General features: G+C 42.0%; 1 protein-coding gene across 1 annotated transcript in view; it reads left to right on the forward strand.

Moving 5' to 3' along the window:
• Positions 1–8,880: 8,880 nt before the first annotated feature.
• The window catches only part of LOC112267501 (probable G-protein coupled receptor 149), a 61,437-nt gene continuing 45,920 nt past the window's right edge, over positions 8,881–24,397 (forward strand). Inside the window, exons 1-3 of the mRNA XM_024445737.2 lie at positions 8,881–9,858; positions 11,147–11,336; positions 11,704–12,164. Of these exons, the coding sequence (XP_024301505.2) occupies positions 8,881–9,858; positions 11,147–11,336; positions 11,704–12,164 (1,629 nt within the window). The remainder of the gene's footprint in view (positions 9,859–11,146; positions 11,337–11,703; positions 12,165–24,397) is intronic.

A 24,397-nucleotide genomic window follows, 5' to 3' on the forward strand; every position in this document is an offset into this window, starting at 1 on the left:
AAGGGGCTTTGTTGGAATGTTAAACATATGTTAACGTTGCCAAAGCAAGTGAGGTAGATAATAAACAAAAGTGAAATAAACAGTAAAAATTAACAGTAAACATTACACACAGACGTTCCAAAACAATAAAGACATTACAAATGTCATATTATATATATATATATATATATACAGTGTTGTAACGATGTACAAATGGTTAAAGTACAAGGGAAATAAATAAGCATAAATATGGGTTGTATTTACAATGGTGTTTGTTCTTCACTGGTTGCCCTTTTCTTGTGGCAACAGGTCACAAATCTTGCTGCTGTGATGTCACACTGTGGTATTTCACCCAGTAGATATGGGAGTTTATCAAAATTGGATTTGTTTTTGAATTCTTTGTGGATTTGTGTAATCTGAGGGAAATATGTCTCTCTAATATGGTCATACAATGGGCAGGAGGTTTGGAAGTGCAGCTCAGTTTCCACCTCATTTTGTGGGCAGTGAGCACATAGCCTGTCTTCTCTTGAGAGCCATGTCTGCCTACGGTGGCCTTTCTCAATAGCAAGGCTATGCTCACTAAGTCTGTACATAGTCAAAGCTTTCCATGAGTTTGGGTCAGCCACAGTGGTCAGGTATTCTGCCACTGTGTACTCTCTGTTTAGGGCCAAATAGCATTCTAGTTTGCTCTGTTTTTTTGTTAATTCTTTCCAATATGTCAAGTAACTATCTTTTTGTTTTCTCATGATTTGGTTGGGTCTAATTGTGCTGCTGTCCTGGGGCTCTGTGGGGTCTGTTTGTGTTTGTGAACAGATCCCCAGGACCAGCTTGCTTAGGGGACTCTCCTCCAGGTTCATCTCTCTGTAGGTGATGGCTTTGTTACGGAAGGTTTCTCCCTCTGTCTCTCCCTCTGTCAGTCTCTCCCTCTGTCTGTCTTCTTTTCTGTCTGTCTCCTTCTCTGTCTGTCTCCCTCTGTCTGGCTCTCCCTCTGTCTGTCTCCTTCTCTGTCTGTCTCTCCATCTGTCTGTCTCTCCCTCTGTCTGTCTGTCTGTCCTCCCTCTGTCTATCTCTCCCCTGTCTCCTCTCTGTCTGTCTGGTCTGTCTCCCTCTCTGTCTGTCTGGCTGTCTCTCTCCTCCCTCCCTCCCTCCTCCCTCCCTCCCTCCCTCCCCTCCCTCCCTCCCTCCCTCCCTCCCTCCGTCCTCCGTCTCCGTCGTCCGTCGTGTCTGTCTGTCCGTCCGTCCGTCCGTCCGTCTGTCTGTCTGTCTGTCTGTCTGTCTGTCTGTCTGTCTGTCTGTCTATTACTCTCTCCTTCTGTCTCTCTCTGTGTCTCCCTTTGTGTCTGTCTCTCTCTGTCTGTCTCTCTCTCTCTGTATGTCTCTCTCTCTCTGTCTCTCCCTCTGTGTCTGTCGCTCTCTGGCTGTGTCTCTCTGTCTGTCTCTTTCTGTCTCTCCCTCTGTGTCTGTCTCTGTCTGTCTCTCCCTCCCTGTCTGTCTCTCTCTCTGTCTCTCTCTCTCTCTCTCTCTCTCTCTCTCTCTCTCTCTGTGTCTGTCTCGCTCTCTGACCTCCTTTACCAGAACACCACAGAATCGATGCTGCAGACGTGGTGGCGGTTAGACTGCTGAGACAGGGAGGTAAACAAGACATTACATTCAACTGTGACTATTTCCTTGAGAATTAAAAAGGTTCAATTATAAAAGTAGAAGAATGAGTTAAATTATACCAATGACTGTTACCGCGTGAACTATGAAGCGTGCACACAACATAGAAAACAATGAGAGCTGTATTTCTGTCATGAAGTTACTGTACAGGACAGAAGAAACAAAAGCTTTGTGTCGCGTAGTCATTTCTATATTATGTGTTAACAGGCAGAAAATGTAAAGGATATCTGTTAGGCAGGGGTTTACTGTGTAGCCTACAGTGAGGCTGTCACAACCATGAAACACACAAAACATGACAGGATGAGGCTTCTCTCTCTCTCACACACACACGCACACACACACACACATTGACCGCTATTCATTTCGCTGGTCGTCCTTGGACACAGGACCAAGACAAACATTCCAGAGGTTGTGTTGTGTTGTGTTGTGTCGTGTCGTGTTGTGTTGTGCCTTCTAACTGCTGCCTTGGAAACAGAGGTACACATACTCTATATTGAACCAGCCATTCTTATCCTCCCTCGTCAAAAACCAACCGGTCACTCTTATCCTCCCTCCTCAAAAACCAACCAGTCACTCTTATCCTCCCTCCTCAAAAACCAACCAGTCACTCTTATCCTCCCTCCTCAAAAACCAACCAGTCACTCTTATCCTCCCTCCTCAAAAACCAACCAGTCACTCTTATCCTCCCTCCTCAAAAACCAACCAGTCACTCTTATCCTCCCTCCTCAAAAACCAACCGGTCAGTCTTATCCTCCCTCCTCAAAAACCAACCGGTCACTCTTATCCTCCCTCCTCAAAAACCAAAAACCAAAAACCAACCAGTCACTCTTATCCTCCCTCCTCAAAAACCAACCAGTCACTCTTATCCTCCCTCCTCAAAAACCAACCAGTCACTCTTATCCTCCCTCCTCAAAAACCAACCAGTCACTCTTATTCTCCCTCCTCAAAAACCAACCGGTCACTCTTATCCTCCCTCCTCAAAAACCAACCGGTCACTCTTATCCTCCCTCCTCAAAAACCAACCGGTCACTCTTATCCTCCCTCCTCAAAAACCAACCGGTCCCTCTTATACCCCCTCCTCAAAAACCAACCGGTCACTCTTATCCTCCCTCCTCAAAAACCAACCGGTCACTCTTATCCTCCCTCCTCAAAAACCAACCAGTCACTCTTATCCTCCCTCCTCAAAAACCAACCAGTCACTCTTATCCTCCCTCTTCAAAAACCAACCGGTAAGTCGTATCCTCCCTCGTCAAAAACCAACCAGTCACTCTTATCCACCCTCCTCAAAAACCAACCGGTTACAGTCCTTCTTCTTTGTCTCTGCCAAGGCTGCCTTACGTAAAGTTATTTTCAATGGGTTAGTTATCTTACTGAACCTAGCGGTTCAATTAAATTAGATTAGAATAAATTAATTTCAATGTATTTGGCATTTATTTCTCACGTATTTTTTTCTTCAAATTTTGATTGTTGACCTCTATAACCTGATGAACATGGTGGTTCAACCAGACAACCAGTCAACTACACCCTATAAGGACAAGAATATATACAGGATACCATTCCCTCCTCTATAACCTGATGAACATGGTGGTTCAACCAGACAACCAGTCAACTACACCGTATAAGGACAAGAATATATACAGGATACCATTCCCTCCTCTATAACCTGATGAACATGGTGGTTCAACCAGACAACCAGTCAACTACACCCTGTAAGGACAAGAATATATACAGGATACCATTCCCTCCTCTATAACCTGATGAACATGGTGGTTCAACCAGACAACTACACCCTGTAAGGACAAGATGATATACATGATACCATTCCCTCCTCTATAACCTGATGAACAGGTTGGTTCAACCAGACAACCAGTCAACTACACCCTGTAAGGACAAGAATATATACAGGATACCATTCCCTCCTCTATAACCTGATCAACATGGTGGCTCAATCAGACAGCCAGTCAACTACACCCTGTACGGACAAGAATATATACAAGATACCATTCCCTCCTCTATAACCTGATGAACATGGTGGTTCAACCAGACAACTACACCCTGTAAGGACAAGAATATATACAGGATACCATTCCCTCTCCTCTATAACCTGATGAACATGGTGGTTCAACCAGACAACCAGTCAACTACACCCTGTAAGGACAAGAATATATACAGGATACCATTCCCTCCTCTATAACCTGATGAACATGGTGGTCAACTCAATGACTTCTACACCTGCATTGCTTGCTGTTTAAGGACAAGAATATATACAGGATACCATTCCCTCCTCTATAACCTGATGAACATGGTGGTTCAACCAGATCAACTACACCCTGTAAGGACAGATTATATACATGATACCATTCCCTCCTCTATAACCTGATGAACATGGTGGTTCAATCAGACAACCAGTCAACTACACCCTATAAGGACAAGAATATATACAGGATACCATTCCCTCCTCTATAACCTGATGAACATGGTGGTTCAACCAGACAACTACACCCTGTAAGGACAAGAATATATACAGGATACCATTCCCTCCTCTATAACCTGATGAACATGGTGGTTCAACCAGACAACTCCACCCTGTAAGGACAAGAATATATACAGGATACCATTCCCTCCTCTATAACCTGATGAACATGGTGGTTCAACCAGACAACCAGTCAACTACACCCTGTAAGGACAAGAATATATACAGGATACCATTCCCTCCTCTATAACCTGATGAACATGGTGGTTCAACCAGACAACTACACCCTGTAAGGACAAGAATATATACAGGATACCATTCCCTCCTCTATAACCTGATGAACATGGTGGTTCAACCAGTCAACTACACCCTGTAAGGACAAGAATATATACAGGATACCATTCCCTCCTCTATAACCTGATGAACATGGTGGTTCAACCAGACAACCAGTCAACTACACCCTGTAAGGACAAGAATATATACAGGATACCATTCCCTCCTCTATAACCTGATGAACATGGTGGTTCAACCAGACAACTACACCCTGTAAGGACAAGAATATATACAGGATACCATTCCCTCCTCTATAACCTGATGAACATGGTGATTCAACCAGACAACTACACCCTGTAAGGACAATAATATATACAGGACACCATTCCCTCCTCTATACCCTGATGAACATGGTGGCTCAATGCTTCAGACAACCAGCAACTACACCCTGTAAGGACAAGAATTTACAGGATACCATTCCCTCTATAACAGCAACATTGAGATATCAGCTGAACTACTGTAAGGACAAGAATATATAAATACCATTCCCTCCTTATAACCTGATTTGAACATGGTGGTTCAACCAGACAACTACACCCTGTAAGGACAAGAATATATACAGGATACCATTCCCTCCTCTATAACCTCTGAACACACAGACCAACTACACCCAGGACAAGGTTAATCTGGTCCACCCATAACCGGTTAATCTGGTCCACCCAGCCCGGTTAATCTGGTCCACCCAGCAAGGTTAATCTGGTCCACCCAGCCTGGTTAATCTGGTCCACCCAGCCTGGTTAATCTGGTCCACCCTGTAAGGCCCGGTTAATCTGGTCCACCCAGCCCGGTTAATCTGGTCCATCCAGCCCGGTTAATCTGGTCCACCCAGCCCGGTTAATCTGGTCCACCCAGCCCGGTTAATCTGGTCCACTCAGCCCGGTTAATCTGGTCCACCCAGCCCGATCACTAGCAATGGAGCCCGGAGACGAGGTGACGAGGTGACCCATTGGTGGTGTGTTGTCCAATTGGAAATGAGACGGTCTCCAATTAAATCTTATCAAACTCTTCAATTCCTGGCTGCATTACATGTCATTAAACTCTTTATCTCCTAGCCACATTACATGTTATTAAAGTCTTTATCTCCTAGCCACATTACATGTCATTAAAGTCTTTATCTCCTAGCCACATTACATGTCATTAAACTCTTTATCTCCTAGCCACATTACATGTTATTAAAGTCTTTATCTCCTAGCCACATTACATGTCATTAAACTCTTTATCTCCTAGCCACATTACATGTTATTAAAGTCTTTATCTCCTAGCCACATTACATGTTATTAAAGTCTTTATCTCCTAGCCACATTACATGTCATTAAACTCTTTATCTCCTTGCTGCATTTAGGCTCATGTAGGGCGCTGTAAATGCTTACAGGGTGAAATTGGCTTAAGTGAAGGAAGCCTGTCTGTCCATGTGCTCTCTTTGGTGATCCCAATCACATTATTCACTGACGTAAGGCGGTCCACACACAACACCATCACCACACCATCACCTGGGGTGGCAGGGAGCCTAGTGGTTAGAGCGTTGGGCCATTAACCGAAAGGTTGCTGGATCAAATCCCTAAGCTGACAAATTATTTTGTTCATTAAAAGGCTTTATCCCACTGCCCCCGGTAGGTTATTAAAGTCTTTATCTCCGGTAGGCCACATGGTAGGCATGTCATTAAAGTCTTTATCTCCTAGCCGATTACATGTCATTAAGGCTCTTTATCCGATGGTAGCCGACGGTACATGGTACATGTCATTAAATCTTTGTTCTTAACTGACATGCTTAGTTAAATAAAGGTTAAATAAAACACATGTTCAAGACAGAGGGAACCACTGGGACCCAGCAGCATTATAAGTGTGTTTCCTACACCCTGTACATCTGAAACAAGTCAGAGGGAACCACTGGGACCCAGCAGCATTATAGAGTGTGTTTGTATACATTACGGTCTGAAACAAGACAGAGGGAACCACTGGGAGCCAGCAGCATTATGGAGTGTGTTTCCATCACCCTAGCCACGGTCTGAAACAAGACAGAGGGAACCACTGGGAGCCACAGCATTATAGAGTGTGTTTCCATACACCTGTACAGTCTGAAACAAGACAGAGGGAACCACTGGGAGCCCAGCATTATGGAGTGTGTTTAACACCCTGTATCGGTCTGAAACAAGACAGAGGGAACCATGGGAGCCAGCAGCATTATAGGTGTGTTTGTATAACCCTGAAGTCTGAAACAAGACAGAGGGAACCACTGGGACCCAGCAGCATTATCAGAGTGTGTTTGTATACACCCTGTACGGTCTGAAACAAGACAGAGGGAACCACTGGACCACCATCACCTGGGGTGGCAGCAGCATTATAGAGTGTGTTTTAACCTGAAAGGTCTGAAACAAGACAAAACCACTGGGACCCAGCAGCATTATTAGTGTGTTTGTATACACCCTGGAACAAGGCAGTTAACCCACTGTTCCACAGACAGTCTGAGGGAACCACTGGGAGCCAGCAGCATTAGGGAGTGTGTTTCCATACACCCTGTACGGTCTGAAACAAGACAGATGGGAACCACTGGGAGCCAGCAGCATTATAGAGTGTGACTGAAATACAGAGGGAACCCGTATGGAGTTGTAAATAAGAAGACAGAGGGAACCACTGGGACCCAGCAGCATTAAATGGAGTGTGTTTAAATAACCCACATGTTGAAACAAGACAGAGGGAACCACTGGGACCCAGCAGCATTATAGAGTGTGTTTGTATACACCCTGTACGGTCTGAAACAAGACAGAGGGAACCACTGGGAGCCAGCAGCATTATGGAGTGTGTTTCCATACACCCTGTACGGTCTGAAACAAGACAGAGGGAACCACTGGGAGCCAGCAGCATTATAGAGTGTGTTTGTATACACCCTGTACGGTCTGAAACAAGACAGAGGGAACCACTGGGACCCAGCAGCATTATGGAGTGTGTTTCCATACACCCTGTACGGTCTGAAACAAGACAGAGGGAACCACTGGGACCCAGCAGCATTATAGAGTGTGTTTGTATACACCCTGTACGGTCTGAAACAAGACAGAGGGAACCACTGGGACCCAGCAGCATTATGGAGTGTGTTTCCATACACCCTGTACGGTCTGAAACAAGACAGAGGGAACCACTGGGACCCAGCAGCATTATGGAGTGTGTTTCCATACACCCTGTACGGTCTGAAACAAGACAGAGGGAACCACTGGGACCCAGCAGCATTATAGAGTGTGTTTGTATACACCCTGTACGGTCTGAAACAAGACAGAGGGAACCACTGGGACCCAGCAGCATTATAGAGTGTGTTTGTATACACCCTGTACGGTCTGAAACAAGACAGAGGGAACCACTGGGAGCCAGCACCATTATAGAGTGTGTTTGTATACACCCTGTACGGTCTGAAACAAGACAGAGGGAACCACTGGCAGCCAGCATTATGGAGTGTGTTTCCATACACCCTGTACAGTCTGAAACAAGACAGAGGGAACCACTGGGAGCCAGCAGCATTATGGAGTGTGTTTGTATACACCCTGTAGGTCTGAAACAGATCAGGCATGAATTCAGAATGGTAAAGGGTTCAAACAAAACTATTAAAAACTAGTGCCTAGTATCGGGATTGAACACACAACCCTCAAAACCGGAGCTCACACACACTCACACACACATGGCTGTTAGCGACGTTAGAACATTCTGCCAATAACTGAAAGGTCACTGGTTTGAATCCTTGAGCTGACAAGGTGAGCAAATCTGTTGATGTGTTCTTGAGCAAGGCACTTAACCCCCAAATGTCCGTGTGGGCATATGCAATAAACATGTGTCCATTAAACACATGGAACAAATGAACACTTGTATAAGTATAAAGTTATTATTATTACACGACAGCCTACCCTTCTGCCATTGAAAGAAAAGACAGTGACGACAGCGTGAGGTTTGTAAAAGTGCAGCACGCACTTCTCAGGTTTGTACATAAATCGCGGAGCATCATCCTCGAGGAGTCTCGCCATCTATCTCCTCCAGTGCGCGTCTAAAGTGCACAGGTGTCCTATTCTGGAAGCTACTTTCCGTTATGTATCCAAGATATATCCAACTGGACTGCTGAAATATAGCCTATCAGAGTGACTCACCAGGGATTTAGTCTAGCCTATGTGTGCCGTTATAACTCTAGTAACATTTTGGCATTGGCTCAAAGTTTTTTATATATATATATATATATATATATATATATATATATATATATATATATATATATATATATATATATATATATATATATATATATATATATATATATATATATATATATTATATATATATATATATATATATATATATATATATATATATATATATATATATTTATTTATTATATATATATATATATGGGCGGCTGGACATTGGGCAACACAAGCCAGGTCGACAAAGTTACCTAAATGAAAATGTCCTCGACTCTCAGCTCCCCATCGCCGAACAACAGCAACCTTTTCACGGCGAGCTACGAGAGGACGGACCTCACCGAGGCGCAAAGACAGATGAGCCTGCTTCTGTTCGGCTTGTGCGTCGCCATCGCCGCTCTTACCTTCTTAGGAAGTGTTTATTCTCTCTTCTTTTTCATTCGGATGAGGTGGAAAACCATCCTGTGGCTCATCGTGGCTTCAATGTCCGTGGACGACCTGCTCAGCGTGATACCTCTCTCACTCTTCATGCTCCTCCAGTGGGAGAGAGATGGAGAGGGAGGGTCGGTGACCATATGCACGTTATCGGGACTTCTCTATGTGTTCCAAGGACTCTCCAGCAATATGAAGGCTTGCCTTATCGCAGCCTATACCTTTTACGTTACCAAGCGAGAAGGAAGCCCTCGGCCGTTAAGGGTGATGTTGGCGATAGCAGGGGTGTGGGTAGTCAGCCTGGCCGTCAGTGTACTACCCCTGTGCGGCTGGGGGACTTTCACTCGGCTCTCTCTCGGCTGCTTCCCGGAGAGACGAGGTTTTTACCTTCTGATCCTTTTCTCATTGTACTCCGTGTGTTTCTGCGGATTGGTGATCTTCTTCGTTCCTCTCACCTACCAGCTTCTGTGTTCCAGAGAGCCACAGGGGACGTTATACCCGAGCTACTTGGATATAGCCAGGGATCTGAGAGGGGACGGGTCTGCGCCTCTCTGCGAACTCCCGTCCTTCTCTCGGGATAGCTTGGACAGAAGTTTCAGTACCTACAACGAGCTGAGTCCGGGTGGGTTGGGGAAAGGGTTAGGGGTGCGGGACAAAGTGGAAACATATACCTGTTCAAACCCTGCCTCTGACGGTGTACTGAGGGATGGCGGTACCATCTGTAACTGGGAATCCCCGGTGTTCTTTGCACAAAAGCGCTTCTCCATGATCCTAGCGGTGGTGAGAGTTGTCTTGTGGATGCCTATGATGGTGAGTGGCCTAGAGATGCTAGAATGTGTAGATTACAAAAAAAATATCAAATCATAGACAGGCTATGTATGCTCCTATAACAAATAGGTGTTCATGTGGGGTTTAATAATGCTATTTCATTATATACAGTGTATTTTCTTAGTCCTGCAATGCCACGTAGGCCGTCTGCCCACTCTATAAAGCATGTGGAGTAAGGTGGGGTAGTCAGCACCACAAAATGGCATTGCACATCACACTGTTAATATCCTCACTATGGTTTACATTCAATTGGCAACAGATTTGCATGCAAATATTCAAAAATCTGCATAAAAACAATATGCAAATGTTCCCAAATGTTGAATTTTACTTCTATGTGTTTCCATCAAACTGATTTGTTGTGGATAAAAGGCTGTGCGTGATAATGTAGTGCACATAAAACATACTTTTTCAGTATAATTCACATCTCATTTTACACTACTGAGGGTTATTTTCTTTTCACAGAAAAAACTATTGCGTTATAAATGTGCTCAGTTTGATATTGGCAGGGCGCTCCAGCCAACAGTTCTCAGATACCGTGTGGGTATAGCATACATGATGAGATTATTATGGACTGAAGAGACAGATTATTTGTATTTGTCAAACGGCAGGCAAGCATCGATAATCATGTCACTAGAATAAGACCCTCGATATTTATTGGAAAGGTACATCAAATCAAATCAAATTTATTTATATAGCCCTTCGTACGTCAGCTGATGTCTCAAAGTGCTGTACAGAAACCCAGCCTACATCAAGCTCATAACTGTTCTCTTTTACCAACCTGTGTAGTTCATCATAATTAACTGAGTCTATAGCCTAATAAACTGCTTTCCCAAGTCCTAGTGGGAGGATAATAATGCTTACTTAGAAGCCCTTAACCAACAAGGCAGTTTAAAAAGTAAATAAAAATAAAAAATAAGAATAATAAATAAAAGTAAAAAAATAATTAAAGAACAGCATTAAAATCACAATATTAGGAATATTAGGAAGGTGCTGTAATGTTTTGTACACTATATAACTTGGTCTAAATTTGGAAATACCAGTTCAACTCTCCTCAGAATAATTTTGTCTTGAAAAAGTAACTTAAAAAAAAAGGTATATGAGACAGATAACATTTATTATTATTGACCAAGAGTAGTGACAGTCAGGTAAAGTGTTGGGGAACATTTGGTGACATAAAGTGGTTTCTGTTGGAATTACGGTGTGTGTGGGTGGCGGTTACCCCACATTACCCTGTGTTGTCATCTAATGATGAGTACCGTTTTATTCACAGACTCTGGTGCTCGTGCGTCTTGCTGTAAACGCCAGCAGTTCATACCTGGAGGCGGTGGAAACGGTGAGCTTTTTCCTGACCCTGCTGGCGCCTGCCGTCACGCCGGTGTTCATACTCTCCGATCGCTGGATCCACCTTCCGTGCGGCTGCTTCATCAACTGCCCGCGGGACACAGAGCATGAGCCCACCGGTAGGCTATGCCCTCTGTGATTGTAAAGGGCCAGTGAGCTGAGGTGCAGAGTGGAAAAACCAGACGCTTATCTAAAGCGACGTACCATTTAAACATAACATAAGCTACATAACCCTACAGTATATGCCTATGAGAATCAAACTCACAGTATTATGGTAAATGCCCCATAACATACAGTATAGATCTACACATTAAACCTAACACATTTACATGACAACAGTTGTTACAATGAAGCATAATTTGGGTCTGAAACACATAAGCATACATCAATGTCGTACATTTATAAACAATCACTTATCTAAATGAAATATGTTTATTTATTTTTGGGGGGCAAAAGTTACTATACATTTTCATTTTCTTTCCGCAGCAAAGAAGAGGTTTGAATTTAACCTCTCCTTCCAAAAAGGGTACGGAATATACAAGATATCGCACGCGACCAAACCCCACCGAAACCCGTCCATCGAGAAGCCTTCCTATTACAACTTCTTCAACTGCGACTTCACAGAAAACCAGTTTGCCGTGCTGGACAGCTCCGGGGTCGCGAGCCTGCAGGCCGAGCTGGAGTTCAGGACCCCACGTGCAGTGGACAGCTCCCCACTGCGTGAACATGGCGAGCTGCTTCTCGAGGTAGTGCCAAGTGGAGGAGAGACCCTGGCGCTGGCAGACTGCCTCCAATTTCCTCACGATAACCACAGAGACCAGGACCTCACCGACACGTCATCAGTGTTCGAGGGAACGGAACGGAGACTGTCGCATGTAGAGTGCAGAAAAATGGAGCTGATGGACTGGGAGTGGTGCAGGAGTAAATCAGAGAGGACCCCCAGACAGGTATCTAACCTCGCAACGTTTACCTAAGTGGCTAACATAAACAAACCTTTAGTAGGTGTTTTGAAGTCATATGCAAATCGTATTCCTGGCCATGCAACTTGTGTCTGAAAGGTCAAATCTGATTTATTTTCCCTCGTGGTTTTTAACACTATGATTTGCCATATCTTGTTGCTTGCTTGCTACTCAGTTAACAGTTTTGACCATAACATGTGGTAGCTAGTTAGCTTGTTAATTGTTTACAAACTAATTAGTGAATGTGTTAGAAAGTTAAACAGCTACCTTGCTAACTAGTTGACTGCTGTGACTAACTAGTTGACTGCTGTGACTAACTAGTTGACTGCTGTGACTAGCTAGTTGACTAGCTAGTTCACTGTTGTGACTAACTAGTTGACTGCTGTCTATACCAACCAGTGCTGTATATTTAGAAAATAATATGGCTCTGGGTCAGACTATAGGCTAGCTAGGTAAATAAATGTTTACACTAGGGCTGCATCACTTTGACCTGTATAGCCTAAACCAGTGGTTCTTCATCCTGGTCATAGGAACGCAAAGGGGTGCACATTTTAGGTTGTGCCCCTAGCAACTACACAGCTGATTCAAATGGTCAACTCATCATCAAGCTTTAGAGTTAAATCAGGTGTGTGTAGTGCTGAGGCAATACATTATTCAGGTCCTCTGTGTTTCCAGGACCAGAATTAAGAAACACCAGTAACATATATATAGATAGAAGATATAGATAGATATAGATAGATAGAAGATATAGATATATAAAGATAGATAGAAGATATAGATATATATAGATAGATAGAAGATATAGATATATACAGATAGATAGAATATATAGATATACATAGATAGATAGAATATATAGATATATATAGATAGATAGAAGATATAGATAGATATATATAGATAGATAGATATATATAGATAGAAGATATAGATATATACAGATAGATAGAAGATATAGATATACATAGATAGAATATATAGATATACATAGATAGATAGAAGATATAGATATATATAGATAGATAGAAGATATATATATATATATATAGATAGATAGAAGATATAGATATATACAGATAGATAGAAGATATAGATATATACAGATAGATAGAATATATAGATATACATAGATAGATAGAATATATAGATATATATAGATAGATAGAAGATATATATATATATAGATAGATAGAAGATATAGATATATATAGATAGATAGAAGATATAGATAGATATATATAGATAGATAGATATATATATATAGATAGAAGATATAGATATATACAGATAGATAGAAGATATAGATATACATAGATAGAATATATAGATATATATAGATAGATAGAAGATATAGATATATAGAGATAGATAGAATATATAGATAGATAGATATATATAGATAGAAGATATAGATATATATAGATAGATAGAAGATATAGATAGATAGATAGATAGATATATATAGATAGAAGATATAGATATATATAGATAGATAGAAGATATAGATATATACAGATAGATAGAAGATATAGATATACATAGATAGAATATATAGATATATATAGATAGATAGAAGATATAGATAGATAGATATATATAGATAGAAGATATAGATATATATAGATAGATAGAAGATATATATATATATAGATAGATATATATATATATATAGATAGAAGATATAGATATATATAGATATAGAAAATATAGATAGATAGATAGATATATATAGATAGAAGATATAGATATATATAGATAGATAGAAGATATATATATATATATATATATATAGATATAGATATATATATATATATAGAGAAGATATATATATATATAGATAAAAGATAAATATATATATATATATATATATATAGATAGATAGATAGATATAGATATAAATAGATAGATAGAAGATATATGTAGATAGAAGATATAGATATATATAGATAGATAGAAGATATATATATATATATAGATAGATAGAATATATAGATATATAAAGATAGATAGAAGATATAGATATATATAGATAGATCGAAGCCCTGTTCACACTGGCAGTTTGAAGGGACTCAAATCTGATTGATTTGCATATCTGATTCCAGTTCAGATTCCAGTTCAGATTCCGAACTGCCAAAAAAGCACATGGAATCTGATATTTCAAGCCACATTTCAAACCACTTTCGTAGGTGTTTTGAAGTCATATGCAAATCGTATTCCTGGCCATGCAACTTGTGTCTGAAAGGTCAAATCTGATTTATTTTCCCTCGTGGTTTTTAACACTATGATTTGCCATATCTTGTTGCTTGCTTGCTACTCTGTTAACAGTTTTGACCATAACATGTGGTAGCTAGTTAGCTTGTTAATTGTTTACAAACTAATTAGTGAATGTGTTAGAAAGTTAAACAGCTACCTTGCTAGCTAGTTGACTGCTGTGACTAGCTAGTTCACTGCTATGACTAGCTAGTTCACTGCTGTGACTAGCTAGTTGACTGCTGTGACTAGCTAGTTGACTGCTGTGACTAGCTAGTTGACTGTTGTGACTAGCTAGTTGACTGCTGTGACTAGCTAGTTGACTGCTGTGACCAGCTAGCTGACTGCTGTGACCAGCCAGTTGACTGCTGTGACTAGCTAGTTGACTGCTGTGCTGTGACTAGCTAGTTGACTGTGACTAGCTAGTTGACTGCTGTGACTAGCAGTTGACTGCTGTAGCTAGTTGACTGCTGTGACTAGCTAGCTGACCGCTGTGTGACTAGCTAGTTGACTGCTGTGTGACTAGCTAGTTGACTGCTGTGACTAGCTAGTTGACTGTTGTGACTAGCCAGTTGACTGCTGTGACTAGCTAGTTGACTGCTGTGACTAGCTAGCTGACTGCTGTGACTAGCTAGTTGACTGCTGTGACTAGCTAGTTGACTGTTGTGACTAGCTAGTTGACTGTTGTGACTAGCCAGTTGACTGCGGTGACTAGCTAGTTGACTGCTGTGACTAGCTAGTTGACTGTGGTGACCAGCTAGTTGACTGCTGTGACTAGCTAGTTGACTGTTGTGACTAGCTAGTTGACTGTTGTGACTAGCTAGTTGACTGTTGTGACTAGCTAGTTGACTGTTGTGACTAGCTAGTTGACTGCTGTGACTAACTAGTTGACTGCTGTGACTAGCTACTTGACTGTTGTGACTAGCTAGTTGACTGCTGTGACTAACTAGTTGACTGCTGTGACTAACTAGTTGACTTCTGTGACTAACTAGTTGACTGCTGTGACTAGCTAGTTGACTGCTGTGACTAGCTAGTTGACTGCTGTGACTAGATAGTTGACTGTTGTGACTAGCTAGTTGACTGTTGTGACTAGCTAGTTGACTGCTGTGTCTAACTAGTTGACTGCTGTGACTAGCTAGTTGACTGTTGTGACTAGCTAGTTGACTGCTATGACTAGCTAGTTGACTGTTGTGACTAGATAGTTGACTGTTGTGACTAGCTAGTTGACTGCTGTGACTAGCTAGTTGACTGCTGTGACTAGCTAGTTGACTGCTGTGACTAGCTAGTTGACTGCTGTGACTAGCTAGTTGACTGTTGTGACTAGCTAGTTGACTGCTGTGACTAGCTAGTTGACTGTTGTGACTAGCTAGTTGACGTGACTAGCTGTTGACTAGCTAGTTGACTGTTGTGACTAGCTAGTTGACTGCTGTGACTAACTAGTTGACTGCTGTGACTAGCTAGTTGACTGTTGTGACTAGCTAGTTGACTGCTGTGACTAGCTAGTTGACTGCTGTGACTAGCTAGTTGACTGTTGTGACTGACTAGCCAGTTGAATGCTGTGACTAGCTAGTTGACTGCTGTGACTAGCTAGTTGACTGTTGTGACTAGCTAGTTGACTGTTGTGACTAGCTAGTTGACTGCTGTGACTAACTAGTTGACTGTTGTGACTAGCTAGTTGACTGTTGTGACTAGCCAGTTGACTGCTGTGACTAGCTAGTTGACTGTTGTGACTAGCCAGTTGTTGACTAGCTGTGACTAGCCAGTTGAGTTGACTGCTGTGACTAGCTAGCTGACCAGTTGTGACTAGCTAGTTGACTGCTGTGACTAGCTAGTTGACTGCTGTGACTAGCTAGTTGACTGTTGTGACTAGCTAGTTGACTGACTGCTGTGACTAGCTAGTTGACTGATGTGACTAGCTAGTTGACTGCTGTGACTAGCTGAGTTGACTGCTGTGACTAGCTAGTTGACTGTTGTGACTAGCTAGTTGACTGCTGTGACTAGCTAGTTGACTGTTGTGACTAGCTGTGACTGCTGTGGCTAGCTAGTTGACTGCTGTGGCTAGCTAGTTGACTGCTGTGGCTAGCTAGTTGACTGCTGTGACTAGCTAGCTGACTGCTGTGGCTAGCTAATTGACTGGTGTGACTAGCTAGTTGACTGCTGTGACTAGCTAGCTGACTGCTGTGGCTAGCTAGTTGACTGGTGTGACTAGCTAGTTGACTGCTGTGACTAGCTAGCTGACTGCTGTGGCTAGCTAGTTGACTGCTGTGACTAGCTAGTTGACTGCTGTGACTAGCTAGTTGACTGCTGTGGCTAGCTAATTGACTGGTGTGACTAGCTAGTTGACTGCTGTGACTAGCTAGTTGACTGCTGTGACTAGCTAGTTGAGTTGACTGCTGTGACTGCTGTGACTAGCTAGTTGACTGCTGTGACTAGCTAGTTGACTGTTGTGACTAGCTAGTTGACTGCTGTGACTAGCTAGTTGACTGCTGTGACTAGCTAGTTGACTGTTGTGACTAGCTAGTTGACTGCTGTGACTAGCTAGTTGACTGTTGTGACTAGCTAGTTGACTGCTGTGACTAGCTAGTTGACTGCTGTGACTAGCTAGTTGACTGCTGTGACTAGCTAGTTGACTGTTGTGACTAGCTAGTTGACTGCTGTGACTAGCTAGTTGACTGCTGTGACTAGCTAGTTGACTGCTGTGACTAGCTAGTTGACTGCTGTGACTAGCCAGTTGACTGCTGTGACTAGCCAAAAATTATTTGCTTTGAAAGTTGGATAATTTTTTAAACTTAAAAGTATTCTTACTCTACCTTCGAAGTGACTGGGAAACGTCCATGTCGACGCATTGATGTCAGCTTAGCTTGCTACATGACTTCTGAGTGAAGCGGGAGAACCAACACCAATCAGAATACACCACCGCTCACACACCAGTCGTTACTATGACAACCAGCGTAGCCAGGTCAGCAAATGACTGCTGTCTGAACACACACATTCGACTTGGTCACCTGTACCCTATTCCCCAAAAAACTGATTTGAGCATTAAGACCTGCAGTGTGAACGAGGCTGACCAATGTGTCCCCTGCTATCTAGCCATCATATGATTAAGTGATAACGCCCGAGAAGCCGGTGTTTGTGGGATATATTGGTATAATTATCACTTTTATACAACGGGTTACCAACCTATTCAAATAATAATTTGTGGAATAGACACCAGCTGGAATACGTGTTTAACCAATCAGAATTCAGGATTAGACCCGTTGTATAATATTGATTATCCTCCTTTTTTCTGCTTTATTCTCACTTGCAAACAAGTGACCAATCATGACCAATCATGAATTAACAACGGCTATAGTGATATTGCCAACAGTAACTAAAACGTTTGTAATTCAGGGCCAATTCTAAGGAACTGCCCCATAAAACAGATGGACTTTTCATCTCTCTAGGCTACTTGTGAGTTTACACACAATGACCCATAGCCTCTGTACGGAGCTCACCTGTCGGCGCTGGCAAGCCTGATGGCTTTCTAAGTGGTCATTTAAAAAGCTCACAGATGGTACAAAGTCACTTAAATGTCCCGTTGTAGCGGTTTGTTGTTGGAACATCCAGCAGCTTCACTTGAAAACAAGCCATGTGTGCATCTAGTGTGTGTGTGAGTGAGTGAGTGAGTGAGTGAGTGAGTGAGTGAGAGAGAGAGAGTGTGTGTGTGTGTGTGTCGGTGTGTGTCAAATCAAATCAAATCAAATTTTATTTGTCACATACACATGGTTAGCAGATGTTAATGCGAGTGTAGCGAAATGCTTGTGCTTCTAGTTCCGACAATGCAGTAATAATCCAACAAGTAATCTAGCTAACAATTCCAAAACTACTGTCTTATACACAGTGTAAGGGGATAAAGAATATGTACATAAAGATATATGAATGAGTGATGGTACAGAGCAGCATAGGCAAGATACGGTAGATGGTATCGAGTACAGTATATACATATGAGATGAGTATGTAAACAAAGTGGCATAGTTAAAGTGGCTAGTGATACATGTATTACATAAGGATGCAGTAGATGATATAGAGTACAGTATCAACGTATACATATGAGATGAATAATGTAGGGTATGTAAACATATTAGGTAGCATTGTTTAAAGTGGCTAGTGATATATTTTACATCATTTCCCATCAATTCCCATTATTAAAGTGGCTGGAGTTGAGTCAGTGTGTTGGCAGCAGCCACTCAATGTTAGTGGTGGCTGTTTAACAGTCTGATGGCCTTGAGATAGAAGCTGTTTTTCAGTCTCTCGGTCCCAGCTTTGATGCACCTGTACTGACCTCGCCTTCTGGATGATAGCGGGGTGAACAGGCAGTGGCTCGGGTGGTTGTTGTCCTTGATGATCTTTATGGCCTTCCTGTAACATCGGGTGGTGTAGGTGTCCTGGAGGGCAGGTAGTTTGCCCCCGGTGATGCGTTGTGCAGACCTCACTACCCTCTGGAGAGCCTTGAGCAGTTGCCGTACCAGGCGGTGATACAGCCCGACAGGATGCTCTCGATTGTGCATCTGTAGAAGTTTGTGAGTGCTTTTGGTGACAAGCCGAATTTCTTCAGCCTCCTGAGGTTGAAGAGGCGCTGCTGCGCCTTCTTCACGATGCTGTCTGTGTGGGTGGACCAATTCAGTTTGTCTGTGATGTGTATGCCGAGGAACTTAAAACTTCCTACCCTCTCCACTACTGTTCCATCGATGTTGATAGGGGGGAGTTCCCTCTGCTGTTACCTGAAGTCCACAATCATCTCCTTAGTTTTGTTGACGTTGAGTGTGATGTTATTTTCCTGACACCACACTCCGAGGGCCCTCACCTCCTCCCTGTAGGCCGTCTCGTCGTTGTTGGTAATCAAGCCTACCACTGTAGTGTCATCTGTAAACTTGATGATTGAGTTGGAGGTGTGCGTGGCCACGCAGTCGTGGGTGAACAGGGAGTACAGGAGAGGGCTCAGAACGCACCCTTGTGGGGCCCCAGTGTTGAGGATCAGCGGGGTGGAGATGTTGTTGCCTACCCTCACCACCTGGGGGCGGCCCGTCAGGAAGTCCAGTACCCAGTTGCACAGGGCGGGGTCGAGACCCAGGGTCTCGAGCTTGATGACGAGCTTGGAGGGTAGTATGGTGTTGAATGCCGAGCTGTAGTCGATGAACAGCATTCTCACATAGGTATTCCTCTTGTCCAGATGGGTTAGGGCAGTGTGCAGTGTGGTTGAGATTGCATCGTCTGTGGACCTATTTGGGCGGTAAGCAAATTGGAGTGGGTCTAGGGTGTCAGGTAGGGTGGAGGTGATGTGGTCCTTGACTAGTCTCTCAAAGCACTTCATGATGACGGAAGTGAGTGCTACGGGGCGGTAGTCGTTTAGCTCAGTGTGTGTGTGTGTCGGTGTATGTGTGTGTGTGTGTGTGTGTGTGAGAGAGAGAGAGAGGTGGACTTGTGTTTGCATTGAAGTGCCAGTCATTGTAGAGAGTCACATTGCAGTCGCAGTGATGTTATTGGCTGTTCTTTTAACCACAGCAACCCAGATTCATGTCAGTTATCAAAGTGTAGATCGATGGCCAGAATCATTTCAGTGAATTATCCCTGACATTATGCCCCACCAACCCATTAAAATGACAACAGCAGATAGGCCTAAAGTTAAATGACAACAGGAGATAGACCTACAGTTAAATGACAACAGGAGATAGACCTACAGTTAAATGACAACAGGAGATAGACCTACAGCTAAATGACAACAGGAGAAAGACCTACAGCTAAATGATAACAGGAGATAGACCTACAGTTAAATGACAACAGGAGATAGACCTACAGTAAAATGACAACAGCAGATAGGCCTAAAGTTAAATGACAACAGGAGATAGACCTACAGTTAAATGACAACAGGAGATAGACCTACAGCTAAATGACAACAGGAGATAGACCTACAGCTAAATGACAACAGGAGATAGACCTACAGTTAAATGACAACAGGAGATAGACCTACAGCTAAATGACAACAGGAGATAGACCTACAGTTAAATGATAACAGGAGATAGACCTACAGTTAAATGACAACAGGAGATAGACCTACAGCTAAATGACAGGAGATAGACCTACAGTTAAATGACAGGAGAAAGACCTACAGCTAAATGATAACAGGAGATAGACCTACAGTTAAATGACAACAGGAGATAGACCTACAGTAAAATGACAACAGGAGATAGACCTACAGCGAAATGACAACAGGAGAAAGACCTACAGCTAAATGATAACAGGAGATAGGCCTAAAGTTAAATGACAACAGGAGATAGACCTACAGTTAAATGACAACAGGAGATAGACCTACAGCTAAATGACAACAGGAGATAGACCTACAGCTAAATGACAACAGGAGATAGACCTACAGTTAAATGACAACAGGAGATAGACCTACAGCTAAATGACAACAGGAGATAGACCTACAGTTAAATGATAACAGGAGATAGACCTACAGTTAAATGACAACAGGAGATAGACCTACAGCTAAATGACAGGAGATAGACCTACAGTTAAATGACAGGAGATAGACCTACAGTTAAATGACAACAGGAGATAGACCTACAGTTAAATGACAACAGGAGATAGACCTACAGCTAAATGACAACAGGAGATAGACCTACAGTTAAATGACAGGAGATAGACCTACAGTTAAATGACAACAGGAGATAGACCTACAGTTAAATGACAACAGGAGATAGACCTACAGTTAAATAAATGACCTACAGTTAAATGACAACAGAAATAGACCTACAGTTAAATGACAACAGGAGATAGACCTACAGCTAAATGATAACAGGAGATAGACCTACAGTTAAATGATAACAGGAGATAGACCTACAGCTAAATGACAACAGGAGATAGACCTACAGCTAAATGATAACAGGAGATAGACCTACAGCTAAATGACAACAGGAGATAGACCTACAGTTAAATGACAGGAGATAGACCTACAGCTAAATGACAACAGGAGATAGGTTAAATGACAACAGGAGATAGACCTACAGCTAAATGACAACAGGAGATAGACCTACAGTTAAATGACAACAGGAGATAGACCTACAGCTAAATGACAGGAGATAGACCTACAGTTAAATGACAACAGGAGATAGACCTACAGCTAAATGACAACAGGAGATAGACCTACAGTTAAATGACAACAGGAGATAGACCTACAGTTAAATGACAACAGGAGATAGACCTACAGTTAAATGACAGGAGATAGACCTACAGTTAAATGACAACAGGAGATAGACCTACAGTTAAATGACAACAGGAGATAGACCTACAGTTAAATGACAGGATTCAGACCTACAGTTAAATGACAACAGGAAATAGACCTACAGTTAAATGACAACAGGAGATAGACCTACAGCTAAATGATAACAGGAGATAGACCTACAGTTAAATGATAACAGGAGATAGACCTACAGCTAAATGACAACAGGAGATAGACCTACAGCTAAATGATAACAGGAGATAGACCTACAGCTAAATGACAACAGGAGATAGACCTACAGTTAAATGACAGGAGATAGACCTACAGCTAAATGACAACAGGAGATAGACCTACAGTTAAATGACAACAGGAGATAGACCTACAGCTAAATGACAACAGGAGATAGACCTACAGCTAAATGACAGGAGATAGACCTACAGCTAAATGATAACAGGAGATAGACCTACAGTTAAATGACAACAGGAGATAGACCTACAGCTAAATGACAACAGGAGATAGACCTACAGTTAAATGACAACAGGAGATAGACCTACAGTTAAATGACAACAGGAGATAGACCTACAGTTAAATGACAGGAGATAGACCTACAGTTAAATGACAACAGGAAATAGACCTACAGTTAAATGACAACAGGAGATAGACCTACAGTTAAATGACAACAGGAGATAGACCTACAGTTAAATAGGAAATAGACCTACAGTTAAATGACAACAGGAGATAGACCTACAGCTAAATGACAGGAGATAGACCTACAGTTAAATGATAACAGGAGATAGACCTACAGTTAAATGACAGGAGATAGACCTACAGTTAAATGACAACAGGAGATAGACCTACAGTTAAATGACAACAGGAGATAGACCTACAGTTAAATGACAGGAGATAGACCTACAGCTAAATGACAACAGGAGATAGACCTACAGTTAAATGACAACAGGAGATAGACCTACAGCTAAATGACAACAGGAGATAGACCTACAGTTAAATGACAGGAGATAGACCTACAGCTAAATGACAACAGGAGATAGACCTACAGCTAAATGACAACAGGAGATAGACCTACAGCTAAATGACAACAGGAGATAGACCTACAGTTAAATGACAGGAGATAGACCTACAGCTAAATGACAACAGGAGATAGACCTACAGTTAAATGACAACAGGAGATAGACCTACAGCTAAATGACAAAAGGAGATAGACCTACAACTAAATGACAGGAGATAGACCTACAGCTAAATGATAACAGGAGATAGACCTACAGTTAAATAACAACAGGAGATAGACCTACAGCTAAATGACAACAGGAGATAGACCTACAGTTAAATGACAACAGGAGATAGACCTACAGTTAAATGACAGGAGATAGACCTACAGTTAAATGACAACAGGAGATAGACCTACAGTTAAATGACAACAGGAGATAGACCTACAGTTAAATGACAGGAGATAGACCTACAGTTAAATGACAACAGGAAATAGACCTACAGTTAAATGACAACAGGAGATAGACCTACAGCTAAATGACAACAGGAGATAGACCTACAGTTAAATGACAGGAGATAGACCTACAGCTAAATGACAACAGGAGATAGACCTACAGCTAAATGACAACAGGAGATAGACCTACAGTTAAATGACAACAGGAGATAGACCTACAGCTAAATGACAACAGGAGATAGACCTACAGTTAAATGACAGGAGATAGACCTACAGCTAAATGACAACAGGAGATAGACCTACAGCTAAATGACAACAGGAGATAGACCTACAGCTAAATGATAACAGGAGATAGACCTACAGCTAAATGACAACAGGAGATAGACCTACAGTTAAATGACAGGAGATAGACCTACAGCTAAATGACAACAGGAGATAGACCTACAGTTAAATGACAACAGGAGATAGACCTACAGCTAAATGACAACAGGAGATAGACCTACAGCTAAATGACAGGAGATAGACCTACAGCTAAATGATAACAGGAGATAGACCTACAGTTAAATGACAACAGGAGATAGACCTACAGCTAAATGACAACAGGAGATAGACCTACAGTTAAATGACAACAGGAGATAGACCTACAGTTAAATGACAACAGGAGATAGACCCAGTTAAATGACAGGAGATAGACCTACAGTTAAATGACAACAGGAGATAGACCTACAGTTAAATGACAACAGGAGATAGACCTACAGTTAAATGACAGGAGATAGACCTACAGTTAAATGACAACAGGAAATAGACCTACAGTTAAATGACAACAGGAGATAGACCTAAATGACAGACCTACAGTTAAATGATAAATAGAGTTAAAACAGGAGATAGACTACAGTTAAATGACAACAGGAGATAGACCTACAGCTAAATGATAACAGGAGATAGACCTACAGTTAAATGACAACAGGAGATAGACCTACAGCTAAATGACAACAGGAGATAGACCTACAGCTAAATGATAACAGGAGATAGAACAGCTAAATGACAACAGGAGATAGACCTACAGTTAAATGACAGGAGATAGACCTACAGCTAAATGACAACAGGAGATAGACCTACAGTTAAATGACAACAGGAGATAGACCTACAGCTAAATGACAACAGGAGATAGACCTACAGCTAAATGACAGGAGATAGACCTACAGCTAAATGATAACAGGAGATAGACCTACAGTTAAATGACAACAGGAGATA

This window comes from Oncorhynchus tshawytscha, linkage group LG14, assembly GCF_018296145.1.
Source record: "Oncorhynchus tshawytscha isolate Ot180627B linkage group LG14, Otsh_v2.0, whole genome shotgun sequence".
In the NCBI taxonomy this organism is placed as follows: Eukaryota; Metazoa; Chordata; class Actinopteri; order Salmoniformes; family Salmonidae; genus Oncorhynchus; species Oncorhynchus tshawytscha.